Source organism: Scleropages formosus, chromosome 21 (genome assembly GCF_900964775.1).
Source record: "Scleropages formosus chromosome 21, fSclFor1.1, whole genome shotgun sequence".
NCBI lineage: Eukaryota > Metazoa > Chordata > Actinopteri > Osteoglossiformes > Osteoglossidae > Scleropages > Scleropages formosus.
This window is the reverse complement of record NC_041826.1, coordinates 6,185,743-6,199,265: the sequence shown is the minus strand read 5'-3', so window position 1 is coordinate 6,199,265 and position 13,523 is coordinate 6,185,743. Positions and strand designations below refer to the sequence as shown.

Genomic DNA, 13,523 nt, shown 5'->3' with positions numbered 1-13,523 from the left:
TGAAAACCAGGATTTGATCCCTTTTGATATCCAAATTTGTATGCGATTATGAAAATTAACATCGCTCGTTGTGCCGTGCAGGTTTTATTTGTTTTTCAGGTGTCACAGGAAACCAAACGCACACTCGCGCTCACTGACCGCTTGTCCTGTTCAGGGTAGCGGTGGTCCATAGCCTATCCCAGAATACTGGATGCAAGTAAAGGGGGGGGGTGGGACCTGGATGGGACACCAGGCCATCACAAAGTAGCCACACACACACACTGTATGGGCAATTTAGAGTGTCCGGTTAACGTGAACCGCGTGTCTTTGGACTGTGGGAGGAAACCCGCTCAGATACAGGGAGAGCAAGTAAACTCCGCACAGACCGAGCTCGATTTGAACCCACACGTGAACAGCCCAGGCGCAGCGTGGCGGCCCTTCTCTTAACCGTCCGCAGGGTTCCTCTTGAATATTGAATATTTTTAGCAGTGAACACGTATTCATACACTGAGATCTGCTTTCCAACAAGTAAATAATTTTTTTTTTTTTTTTTATCTTGGCTTCCTAGATCTCAAAGTCTGTTTATTTTAATCACAGGGCACTTTATCGCATGCGATGCACATTTGCAGCACGGGCCGCGTAGCACAACGGCAACCTGGCTTCTGGCGCAGTGCAGGTTTGTGGCCGGCTGCTGCCCCCAGCCCCTGAGCACTCCTTTGTCTGTGCCGCTAAGTGTATCTATGTCATACTGTTGTGGTTCGTGTCTCCCCGTCGCGAGGGCCCTCTAAGAAAACACTGGCCACGGTCTCTCCCAGAGACACCGAGGCGCTCGCCTCCACGGTTCCCAAAGTCCAGTGGCAGTTAGTCGCTGTGGGCTGTGTTTACGGTCCCTGTCTAATGCTGTTCCGGGTGCCGGGCATGGGCCGAGCTGCCCCTGTCAAAATGATCGGAGCAACGCCCCGCGCTGGAGCCTTGCTCCCCTTCCCTTCCCTTTAGCGTGGACTGGATCCCGGGTGTTTCCAGAGAGTTCTACTAGAGGACGCTTGTTACCGTTTATTACTTGTGCGGTTTTGTTACAGAAGAATGGAGCAGGGAGGCGTGCTGCAGACCAGGACTGTGTCAGCCATTTGGGTTGTCCACACCATTGTTGCATCATTTCCTGTTTCAGAGTCCATGAGATGGATTTGAAAGTTATCCCCTATTCATTTCAAGCAACTCAAAAAAGTAGAACAAAAGAAACATCAAGTGATTTTTTTTTTTTTTTTTTTCCCCCCCCCTCTTCCTTTAAATCATAGCTTATTGTAGAAGAGCTCCTTTGCCATTCAGGCCTGTGCAAAGGAACAGAAGACACATTATGGGCCGTCCAGTACAAGCACACAAATGACGTGCTATCGTCGTATTCTCAGAGCTCTCTAAACGTTCCTACAAGAGTTGGCGCCTGCCTTCAGATGAGTTATTACCACTAAATGAGATTTCTCATCAAACTTTGCAGAAAGCGGATCGATACGCAACCAGTCCAGCGGAACGGCACGTCTTTTCTGCCGAAACAAGAGTAACTAGAACAAACTAGCAAGAGTGCTGCACGTTACTGCTGGTGTATAGCTTGACGCAAGGGTACAAACCCTAAATTGTTCTCCCCGCTGTCATTCTTAGAGCACTGTGAACATACACACGTACATCCATCCATACATGAGTCGATCAGTTGCGTGATTGAAGTTTAAAAAAAAAAAAAAAAATCATTGCTGCCTCCCTTTGTTTGCCTCAGTCACAGGGAATAAATTTGTGGAGTAAATAAAATACGACGTATAAGGACACAACAGCTGCAATCACAACCTGATCTTGTTCTCTGATCCATGAAAATTGTTAGCCCAGGAACTTGGCTGTTTTTTTTTTCTCCTTTTTTTTGTCCCTTTGACTGGGCTACGTATATGTAAATTGCTACTCAAATGTTTTTGCATGAGCGAAGGCACTGATATTTTTACATACCGAATGGCAGCTGAGAGCGAGATTCGCGTGCGCAATTTAGCGCTGCTCCTCTGGAAAAGCAGCGAGTCGAGTGGTGCGCGGACGGCGCGCCGTAGTGCGTGTTGCGTCGCGGGGGCGACCGGTCAGTACTGTGACGGACAAGCAGAGGGAGGGTTCACCATAGTACCAGCTTGGGGCCTCCTGCATCCCAATGACTACGATTCCCTCCGTTGTGACGTTGGATGGAACTATGCAAATTCTTCTCTTGCACACTACACAAAGTAAATACAAGTCCTTTTCCAAGCACCAGTATTTAGTAGGTATTGATACATCTATAAACATTCATTGATCAATTTTAAAAGTGATTCACCAAGGTTGCACCTATTTTACCGTCTAGGGAACCACCTGGTTTAAGAAACATGGCTCAAAATGGGCAGTTATTACTTCACTGAAGGCAAACAGTATAAAACAAAAGCAGAGAAGACCACACCCAGAAGCGAAGACAGAGGGCAGAGCTGTTGGCGGACACCGTCTGCGACCTGCTGAAATCTTTGCGTGTCCTTCTGAGACCCTCGCACCATAAGTTTGGTTTTTAAAATGACGCGTTGCGTTGATTCCTACGTATTGCTCAACTTTCCCGTAAGTGGCGGACGTACAGGTCCCAGAGCAGTTCCAGAGCGCACCCTGTCTGCCACGACCCGACTTCACCAACAGCCACAGCGTTCTCTGTGTGTCCTGCGGCGTGGCGCTGTCTCTTTACATAGGCACAGTCGGCTTATTAGGCTACATAGCATCGTAGAGTCACTTAAAATGGTTTGTCCACAACGTGTTGCTCTTTCCTCTCAGCCTGCAGGTCCTACTTCAACAAACTCCCGTTTACAGGCAGCGAGAGAGCGCCGCCCCGGGCCTTGGGATGGATGCAGCCTGACGGCTTGCGGGAGAGCACTCTCGACAGGAAAAACGACATTCTTGGGGAAAGTCGATCGCGCGCACACACACACACACACGCACACACACACACGCACACGCACGCGCACAAGCATGCACATACACTGAACCTAGCAAGGCTACATATTTCCAAGCAAATGAGATTCCCTATGAATAAGTGCTCTGGCAGGACCAACACTTGGATAGAAAGAACTACGCTGGCAGATCCCTACCCTCGTTCGTTTTTCCGTTTTTTTTTTTTTTTTTTTTGGAAAAACAAAGAAAAAAGCCAAATCATTCTGCCAATACCGATGAGCTCCAGCCATCTTTTCTGATACCACCATAATAACAGATGTGAAAGACCAAGACGGCTCTGTTATTCATAGACATAGCTTACTTTTTGAAGAGTTATCTTTAAAAGACATACAGTCTGGTGATCAGACTCCAGCTTCTATAAAAATATATAAATATATGTATATATATTTTTATACATCATTTGCTCAGAGGAGCCCTTAACAGGCACGGAGGGCCAGGTGGGTCCAGCTAATTAGAGATCAGCGGACAGTCAGAAAGGTTCGACTTTTTTCAGTTTTACTTTGTTTCATTTGTTTTGCATTTCAAATCTCAAAGTGACTAGTAGGCGGACGGGCAAGAAGGAAGGAGGCGGGCCCCGGGTCAGGTGATCAGGGAGGGCGGATCCTCACTCGTTGGTGTTGCTGCCACTCTCCAGGTCCTTGCACTGGATGTCTCCGCCGCTGTAGTCTGTGCCGGGAAGTTGCACCCCGTACTTGTCCACGCACCAGCAGATGCCCCGTTTGCGACCACGGGACGGCTTGCACTGGGGACACAACAAAATGAGCGAGGCTTTAATGACCGGTTTTCAAGTAACCATCTACACGCTTCACTGGAAATACTGTGTACTCCAAGCACAGGGTTATGGGTGCGTTTGAAAATCATGCTGGATAATCAGAACGATAGGTTGGAATTCAGACCAAAATACACGTGTGATAATGAAGGGGATTTTGCTAAACCCGACACGGAGGAGGATGTTTTTATAACTTCTGCCAGTCCTGCTGCCCCAGACACATTCAGTCTCCAGGTGATTGTGAAGAATCTTACCTGCTTGCGCTTAAAGAAACCCTTCCTGTCACAATTTGGCAGGTACAAAGTCAAAGCCATCACACGGGAGGTGTCCTTCATCCTCTGGATGATTCCGTCCAGCTTTCTTCTGCAGGGGCCCTGTGAAATCAAACGGCAGGTTGCACCACAAGCCTGAAGGGTATGCAGGGTTCCGCTTGAGGGTAACAGCAGCGCTCTTACAAATTCAGGCTCGTGCTTGTCGATAGGGAGCGGCGAGTAGTCCAGATGGCCCAGGGAGCGCAGCTTCTCCCGCTGCCGATTGCGGTCCTTCCTCATGGCCTGAGCCTTTTTGCTGGCGATGGGGTCCTTGGGGAAGAGCGGCACCTTGGGGAGCAGGGCCTTGTCCTCTGTCATCTCGGCTGTTACTGCATCCTCGTGCTCTCGTGACTCCCGATCTGTGTAAAAAAACAAAAAAGTCAACGATGATCTAACCAACAGCAAAATCTCGATGTAAAATGGGAAAAAAGTTAAGTAGCTTTATGAATGGAAATAATATCATACAATAAGTTCTAAAACACAAAGCTGTACAATAACTGAGCATATATATATAAAATCAAGGTAAAATCATGCCGTAACTGGTACTAATAAGTAAGGATTTGGGACTGTCCAACCACTAGGGGGTGCCTTTGTTTTTTTCATTTAACAGATTTGCATTTGTCTACAGGATCTAGAAAGCCTTCTTCTACGTCCACACACTCTCAAACATGCAATGTGCTCAAGCAGCAGACAAAGACAAACAAACTGCAGTGACATTTGATTGCTTTGTAAAATAAACTTTGCATCCCCCACAGCTGGACCACAGGACTCTGTTATGTTCCCAAACGCGGACAAGTAAAGCCAAGGGGGGTGACACTTAACCCAGAAATGGCAGGATTCAGCGACACACCTCTCTGTGCAGTTATGAAAATCAAGAGATGTTTTCTAAAAACGAAATCCGAAACTGGCGTGTTTATAGTCGAATCTGTGAACCGAAGCCACCTACTGAACCGATCTTGGTATCAGAAGATCCGGACCGAACGATCCGCTCTTCTGCTTTACCGAAACAAACTGGTCTGACAAGCATCTGCAGCGGAAAATGGAAACTGGCTTTCGAAGGAATCTTTTACAGCTCTAAGCCATACTAAGGCCCTTTGAAGCTATGACAAACATGGAGCCATGGCAACCGCAAACTCAGGCACAGGGTGGACAAATCCAGGGCTGGATGGTAACTTTATCCGCGGTTCAGGAGGAACACTTAAAATGATTAACCACTGAGTCGAGGGGCTAAATCAGTTCTTGCTTCCTTTACTTTTCCAGGTAATTTTTCAAATTGTCCTTTGCTCTCTTGCAGTCTGCAGCGGTTCATATGCAGCTCTTACCCTAATAGCAAATAACGGCAAAGTGCTATGTTCGCTGCCAAAATTGTGACAATACATGCAAACCGATAAGTTGGTGCTTTGCCTTGAGATTGTTGAGGGGGGAGGGGAGTTAGTCTGAGGAAAAACTACATAAGGAACCACCTTTGTGTTCACCTGTGTGCCTGAAGGGTCAAAGGGCACTATAAACACCAAGACGGGGGTCACCACTAGCTCCGCGTTCACCCCCAGGAGAGGGTGTTGACACAATGCCGCAATGCCCACTAAAGCCAGCAGCCCTAATGTTAGGGAGGTTATCTGAGGCCGCGCAGCCGAGCTTTGCAGCACCGGCCTTTTATTGTATAGCACGCACCGAAATAGCTGGGGAGCGTTCCAGCCCGGGGCTCTGCGGGCCACACGGCCACTGAATGACTGCGCTTATATTTATCCAGTAAGGAAATCCGACAGAAGAGTGGAGCGCGGGCAGAGTCGGATCAGAACGCGACGCCGGGAATGTGGCGAGTATTGTTGCAGAGATGGATGCGAGATATCGGAGAACAGCTGAGGGGCCGATTAAAAATAATCGCACGAACCGGGTCCCGTACACCCTCGGGAGGGCACGGCTCTCGATAGCACCTTTCAGTAAGAAATAAACACGTCGGCAGCTCACGGGGAAATTCTGGTCTCGGTTTGACAAAACAGCAACATCCGGGTGGGACGCAGGGGAGATTTCCGAAAATGCACTTTCCACATGTCGGCTGCAGCTGGACAGCCATTTTTCAGTATCCGAGGAGCCCAGGGATTCCTTCGATATCCACGTTTGGATTCTGAAACATTGGCTTCACACGCAGGGAGCAGCGACGCAAGCCTCCGCGCGCTTCAGCTGGCCCACGGCGCTCTTAGAGATGGCTTCTAACCTTTGCCTTAGTCGAACCGCCTTGAAATCCCTGGGCTCTGCTCCACAACAAACAATAAGACAAGGAATTCCACAACAGTGCTCGCCCCTCTTCCTTGCAGCTTTCAACCCCTTGTTTTTTTGGGCTGATTGCTCTCTGCGAGCACAGAACTCATTTTTTCCATGTGCAGGCCGCCCTGCTTGTAAAGAAAGCTTAGCGGGGCTGTGTTTAACGTCTGAAAAGCTGCCAAGGTTCTGGACGAGTGCCAGGAGAGTGGTATCACGTGCAAGCCCTCTATTCAAATGAACACTGGAATCGAAGCTGAAGTGGCACTTCTCTGTGTCTCTCGATCCCCTTGGATTTGCTTCAGTTTCCATCCAGACAAGTCCCGTGTGGGTTCACGGACTGCACCAGATACACCTCTATTTAAATATTAACCTGTGCTCTGGACACTCGAGCTTCATGAATATGTAAAGTTCTTAGTCGTCCAAAGACTCAACGAAGGCAAGGCTGCTCCCTTTCTAATCCTTACTTGATCATTCGCTGATGGCCATAAAGTGCAGCGACGATGTAGCATAAACCCCACCAACAAATCTGGAGTGCAGAGTGTGGAAAAGGGCAGTCCGTGGACACTGGAGGGAGATTATCAAATCAAAAGGCTGTCCACTAAACACAAAGGCTTTCTTTTCTGGCCAAGATTTTTGTCCTCCCTCATACTGTACAGGACAGTAAGATGTGATCAAAAGGCTTCTTCAGGGAGAATGCTAACGGGAGGGCGAAGTATTTCTCCTTATTCCTACCCCTCGAGGCAAATTGTAATTACTCCAACCGCTGCTGAAACTTCGCTCTGTGGTCAACACTGGAACGTGCTGCCTAGAAGTGCAATAAAAATGTGAGCCGGTCTCATACGGAGGACTTGGTTGAGAAAGCGCTTCACCGTGCTCTTATTTATGTGGGATCACGGGCAGACACCCGAGCCCCAACTTTGTTAAAGTAATCCCTGATAGTAAATCCCCATTGATAACTGTGTTCACATGTAGCGAGGGGAGGGGCGCCAAAGCCCGGACACCTGTCAGAGTTCCTCCGGATTAGACCGGCACATGGGCCACCTTAATTGGACACGTCTGCAGTTTATCCCCTGGCAATGTCCCACCACATATCTGGGGAGATGTTTAGCTAATCTTTGCAAGGCAATTATTTGTGTTGTGCCCACAGACACATACACTGAACATGACCCCCCATTTGCCGTGTCTCATGTTGCGCTGTGCGCTGCAGCTTGCCTAAAGATTTTGAGGATCAGTATTGATGTTTCCTGCCTTAATCCGCCGTTCCCATATGCCTACAAGCTCAGTAGTCCATCTCTGCTGGCTGGAAACATGCCTCTGCTTCCTCCGTTTATCCACAGTGCAGCGCTTGAGCAGCTAATCAAACTGGTTTCCTGCTCATGCTTGGTCCAGAATCACAAGGGCAAGTTAAAAATAGCAAGAATGTACTACTGAAAGGCTCTTTTTAGAAATTCTGCTTCCGGAGTGATGGCTGCTTGTCGTAAAGAACAGGTAGTGGCCTCCACTCCATTTCTGCTTCGTCTTTTCTTCATGGAATCAGAAATAAGGTCTTTAAAATGATTCCAGCCTTTTTTTTTTCTTTTTTTTTTGGAAAGGCAACCTTGAGGTTACCCTAATGATGGATCCTCGGTGCGGCACTCAACTGTATTAGTTTTCCCACGAAAACACAGAAGAAAAGCGCTTCTCAGGATCCTCTCAAACAAATACATGCACCATCAAAAATGGTATGGTGTTCACTCCGTCACAGGTGTGTATTCTTGCTTGGGGTCAAATGGAATAGCTGGATAAACACATCTAAAGACAAAGCGAAACAGCTGCAGCTTTCTACTTCAGGTTGCTCATCTCCCAAAGAGCTGGAAGTGTGAAATGTGACAAGCAGAACATTAACCACGTGTCAAGAGGGAAAAACAGAAACCATGAAGATGGTCTCCAGTGCTTACCTCACAGCTACAGCTTTCTCTGACAATAAGCTTCCTGAGGTCCCGGGTCTTTATCTGTCAGCTTACAAACGGCAGGAAGGAACTTATAGGCTGGTTTGGTCAGCCTGCAAGTGTTCCCAGTTAAAGCCCGGAATGAGGATGTCGCTGCACCAGTCGCTTGTTCTGAAGAGAGGAGACTACTGTGCACTGATTTTTTCTACAGCTGTTACACACTTTTCTTCCAGGTGTCAGTGACAATAAAATGCTGTGCAGCCTGTAGTAAAATTTTATTGAGGGAAATCATTTGAGCTTGCCAAATAGATCCTCTGCATGCATATTTCACAGGCGTTCCTGATGGTATTATACGCGGTCAGGGCTCCAGGAACACTCTGGAATGTCATTTGCGCATTCAGTGTTCAAGTCCACCATATTTATGATATTGCTAAACCAACAAAAGAAGGATGAAATAAAATATCCAGAGGGATGCTACAAGACAGCAGCGGCTCTTTTTTTTCGCCAAATTTTCTGGATCACTGGCCTAGTGAAAAATGTATAAGAGGTAAAAATTGCTGATTTGCGGGGTAATAATGTTTGCCTTTGATATCTCTGCAAATACTTTCAAAATGTACTAGAATAAATGAGAAAAGGATAAAATTCCACCAAACATCTGAGTAATGGAGACAAGAAATCACACAAATTAGCAGGAAGAATCACACAATTCATGTATGTCCAGTGTTCATGACCCTATGAAACTTTAACTGAATTGTGGCTGTCTGGCTGTACTGTCTGGACCCTCCCTTATTTAAATGTACTTTTGTTGTTGGCGATCTTTGGAAATGTGAACCTCTTTAATGCATCCAGTAGGGTCTTGTGGAATCTCATGGAGAGTGACTTGGGGCCCAACTAATATTTGCCTCCTTCCATGGCTGCAAGAACAGCTGTGTGTAAGGAGTGCCACATCTGCACTGCAAATTGAAGCAGCAGAAAACAGCAACTTGTGGTGCCAGCGCTAGGACTGTCTCCTCGACCTCGGCAAATGGATGATGTGACGAAGGGGACGCCGCCTCGTTTTATTGCAATGAATTGCTGCGGCCTTGCGGTCCACATGCATACGACTGAGGACGCGGCCACAAGAGAACGTGTCGAGGATTCAAAGGCGGCCCCGACGGGACGGCTTCTATTCCACGGTCCTTGTGTACGCTCGAAAAAGATCTGTTTTAGTTGCGTGTCACTCAGGAGGTACACTGTGCTTTTTCACGTGCGAGTCATGCTTATTCAATTTGGAATCTCTATTTTATAATCTTTTCGTTTCTTGGCAAAAGGGCTGCACATTCAAACACAGGACTCTTTCACAAGTTCGTGGGGGTTGGGGGAGTGCTGCTGCCTTCAAGTCGTATCTCTTGGTGGCGTCTCCTGGTCTCCGACACTCCCGCGCCCACCCGGTGCCTGCAGTTCGGTGCCCTGACGAGTCTGCCCTTTGTCAGCAGATCGCAACCCGGACAGCTAGATGAACAAGCGGAACAGCGGAACGTCACACTCGCACCCGCAATGGGGAAAAAAAACACACGTTTAACACATACCTACCCTTAGCACATTCACTGAACCAGCTTCTACCAAAAAATATCAAATCGCGACGAGGAGGATCAAGCAGCAAGCATTTTAAAAACAAGAGCAAGTAAATAAATAAATAAATGTTGTGCCGACAGTGTTCTGGCATCCTCCGCGGCACAGCGAGTCATGGACAGACAGAAGGAGGTGTCTTTAATTCCATCTCCTGTGCAATCCTCCCTCTCCACATGGCTTGGGACATTTGACCTCGGTGTGAGTGGCCTGCCAAGCTGGTAAAACAGGGTTGAAACAGAACCCCGCAGGAAATGAGAAGCACCATTCTAAATGTATCCGCGGCCTGACGGACGGCACTTTGACCGCGCGTTCCAGAAGCATTGTGCTGAATCACCGCGGTGCGGCCGCGCAACCGCCGCCTTCCTCACTTCGCAAAGGACGCTGCAGCTGAGCCGCTCCGAACGGATAAACTCCGCGATGACAGACAGGTGAAGAAAGCGCGATTTAAAATAAATAAAACAGAAAAACTGTTTTTATGTCGTTTTGTTATGCTGCTCTGTTTTCACACGCGCAGCGCGGCGAAAACATGTCAGTGCGATCCTCACGCGGCCTCCCGCGTTCCTGTCGCGGCCCCGAGGGCATCAAGTGCTCGCGACCGGAACACGAGTAACCCTTTCAGAACCACTCGTGTTTTGCGAGCGACGCCGCGCGAGGGACGCGGCAGGAGCGCACACAACACACGCATGCGTTGTTCAACATCGTGCTCGGCTGAGCGGCTGGGATAAGGAAGCGGGACGCAGTGGGGAAAAAAAACGCACTGCGGACCAGAAGTGTGTCTGTATGACTACTAGCGAGGCAGACAGGGACGAAATGTGTGTGTTTGCAGTGGCGTGGGACCGCTGAAAGAGCACGCGGTGTCACACAGTAGCCTCTGCCCCCGGAAAACTAAACGCTTCGGTCGTGCAATCATACACTCACATTTAATTTGTTATTAAATCAGACCCTCCCCCAATCACTCATTCAGTTTAATTTGACGCCCTGGCTCCTTTCCGCCACCCACACAGGCACGAGCGCGGCGGAGCATCATCGACATCATCATTATCATCCTCCTTTACAGACTTAATCTTTAAACAGTAATCTGACTCGTCATGCCACTTGTACAAATAATCCCAAACTCAGGCCAATTTTTCCGACGTCAAAGTTACAGAAACGTCTGCTTCGGAATTCTGACACAGCGCGCGCGCGCGCGCACGCTCACAGGGATCTGACTGAGCAAAAATGAGAACGGATAACATGAAGAGTTCGGGGAGAGAACACATTCACGGGTGTCATTTCCCTGAAAACAGAGAGCCTGGGCGGTTTTTGCGTGGTTACTGTGAACATGCGTGCCGTTGTTCCCACAGACGGCTCATATATGTAGACAGACATACGTGTCCGTCTGGCGTGACACAGACAATCTGAAGGCAAGGCGACAGATTAAAACGGGCTCCCCCTAATCCCCACATATTCAGTAATTCGCCGGATTTCAAGCGCTGCTGTCCTGGCGCGGTTCTGCACTCATTCATCATTCGTTTATAAGCGACATACTTGTCCAAACATATAAAAATATAACACGTCATTTGCGCCGAGGGCACCGTTTTTTGTCACATAGCGGTGTTGTTGCACCTTCGAGTCTGACGTGACTGGGGTACCTTTCTGAAGGAGTCTGAAAGCGTTCGGTAACATATCATATGATATGTTTTATCTTGTGTGTGTGTGTGTGTGTGTGTGTGTTTAAGACGTTTGCTTCAACGGTACGGGGAGCCAAAATACCCACACGCGTTCAGAGAAAGTTTTTTTCGTCAACTCAACTATGACAGAAACGAGCATTAACCCGGCATCTCAGAAGACACGGAAACTATAGAGGAACACCGAGGCTGAGGAAGCTGTGGAGACTACTGCTGACATTAATAAATTATTCATCTTTCGTCACCGTGGACACCGGCCATATCAATATTTCCACAGAGGCGATCTTAGTTTATTTCAGCTCGTGCCGTGGACAGCAATACACATCTTTTCAGGGCTCGAAAGCATTTTAATGTTGAGGGCAGGGATTTCAGCCGTGAACCTGTTCCCTTGGGCGTACTGAATGTGGAAGTACCGAACCGCAATGGAAAAAAAAAACAAAAAAAAAAGTTTATACGTTTCCTCCTCAGCTCAGATTAGAAGAACTCGCTGATAGGCACTCTGCGCGCGCGCCACAGGGAGAAGTGGCGCGCGGCTCCCGTGCTCGCGGCGGTGCGCCCCCCGCTTACCTGCGGCGGCCGCGTGCGTCGGCTTGTAGCCCTTCTCGTTCGTGCACACGCCTCTGCCGTGGAGCAGCGCGTGCAGCGGCTTCTCCTCGCCGCTCCGCGGCAGGCAGCGCAGCCCGTGGGTGCACGTCCCCGTGTAGACGCCGCACGCCTGGCCCTCGGCGAGCGCGCACGTCAGGCAGCAGCCGCAGCCGGGCTCCTTCACGAGCTGGCAGCCCACGGGCACGGGCGGGCACATGGACAGCGCCTTCTGGTCGCAGGGCTCGCAGGGCACGTAGGAGCCCAGGCAGCGGGACAGTCCCAGGAAAAGTGTCACCGCGAGGAAAAACGCCGAGTTCATGTTCTTCTCTGAAAAAGGCGGATCACAGATAGGGAGATGTTGAAATATAAATGAAAGGATGTGCTTATTGTTTACCGCAGGTCATCAGATTTTAAAGCTATCTTAGTTATATATCTTTTTAAAAAATTACGAAACGAGAGCTTCTGCGCACACCTGTGCCCTTTCCCCCTTTCCCTCTTCTTAAAAATTTCAGTGTGCTCAAAAAGATGTTGCACTGAAACTGAAAAACAAATGTCCTTTTTTCTCTCTTTCTGCAAAAAAGAAAATATCCGATTAGTTAAAAAAAATAAAAAATAAAAAGTTAGGGGGATGCACTGAACAATTCCTCTTTAACAGAAGTGGTGTCCTGTTTGCAAGCACAAGGCGAAAGTTTACTAAAACTATGTATTTATGATGATGATTATTTTTTCCTCCCCTTTTTTGCAAGCGGCTCCAACACCTTTCCCCCCTCTGGAGAAGTTTCCTAAGCAGACTGATGGAGTTGAGAGCAGCCTTGGCTTTTTAAAAAGAGCCATGAGCCCAAGCCCCTGACTATGAATACGGCGGAGAGCGCGCGGGGGAGGCGCACTTGTCTCCTCGGGAAGGTGCTGGTTCCAGGGCGGGTCCTGGCATCTCTCCATCTGGTTTTTTTTCTTTCTTTCTTTTTTTTTTCTTCCTCCCAACAAGGGGATCTGTCTTTCACGCTCGATTACAGCCATGCCAAGAGGGAAGAGCAACACAAGAAAGCAAGGAGAAACCTTAATCAAAACAGTGAGTTAGAAAAGCAGAAAAGTGACTTTTGTGGTGTTGTCACCAAATCTCTTGGTTGCAGTGGTCCGTGGATTGACACAGCATTTCTGAGCATGTTAAGACAGTCAGTTTGGCTCGAAAATGCATGTATTTTAATGCTCCGTGAGAAGAAAGAACAAATTGTTTAATAATATGTACAATGGACTCTGTTGCAACAATGTTTAGCTGTAGGCTATTTAAAATGTTCAATCATGTAATACTGAGCAAGTAAATAAAAGCAATTAACAGTCCTAAAACCAAATGCATTACTGCTGAAAGCCAGATTACTGTTCAAAGATTAAATCATTTATGATAAAGATCACAAATGGTTAAAAC

General features: G+C 48.1%; 1 protein-coding gene across 2 annotated transcripts; it reads right to left on the bottom strand.

Annotated features, from left to right (window-relative positions):
* Nucleotides 1-262: 262 nt before the first annotated feature.
* Nucleotides 263-12,949, bottom strand: LOC108924235 (insulin-like growth factor-binding protein 5). Of its 2 annotated transcripts, XM_029247334.1 has the most exons (5): nt 12,573-12,949; nt 12,083-12,427; nt 4,192-4,406; nt 3,991-4,110; nt 263-3,709 (listed from the first exon to the last, which is right to left on the bottom strand). In XM_029247334.1, exons 2-5 carry the CDS (start codon nt 12,417-12,419, stop codon nt 3,572-3,574), a joined length of 810 nt encoding a protein of 269 aa, XP_029103167.1. In that variant the 5' UTR covers nt 12,420-12,427; nt 12,573-12,949; the 3' UTR covers nt 263-3,571. The 2 variants fall into 2 exon arrangements, with proteins under 2 accessions (XP_029103167.1, XP_029103168.1); XM_029247335.1 differs by having other exon boundaries at nt 12,083-12,949.
* Nucleotides 12,950-13,523: the final 574 nt, after the last annotated feature.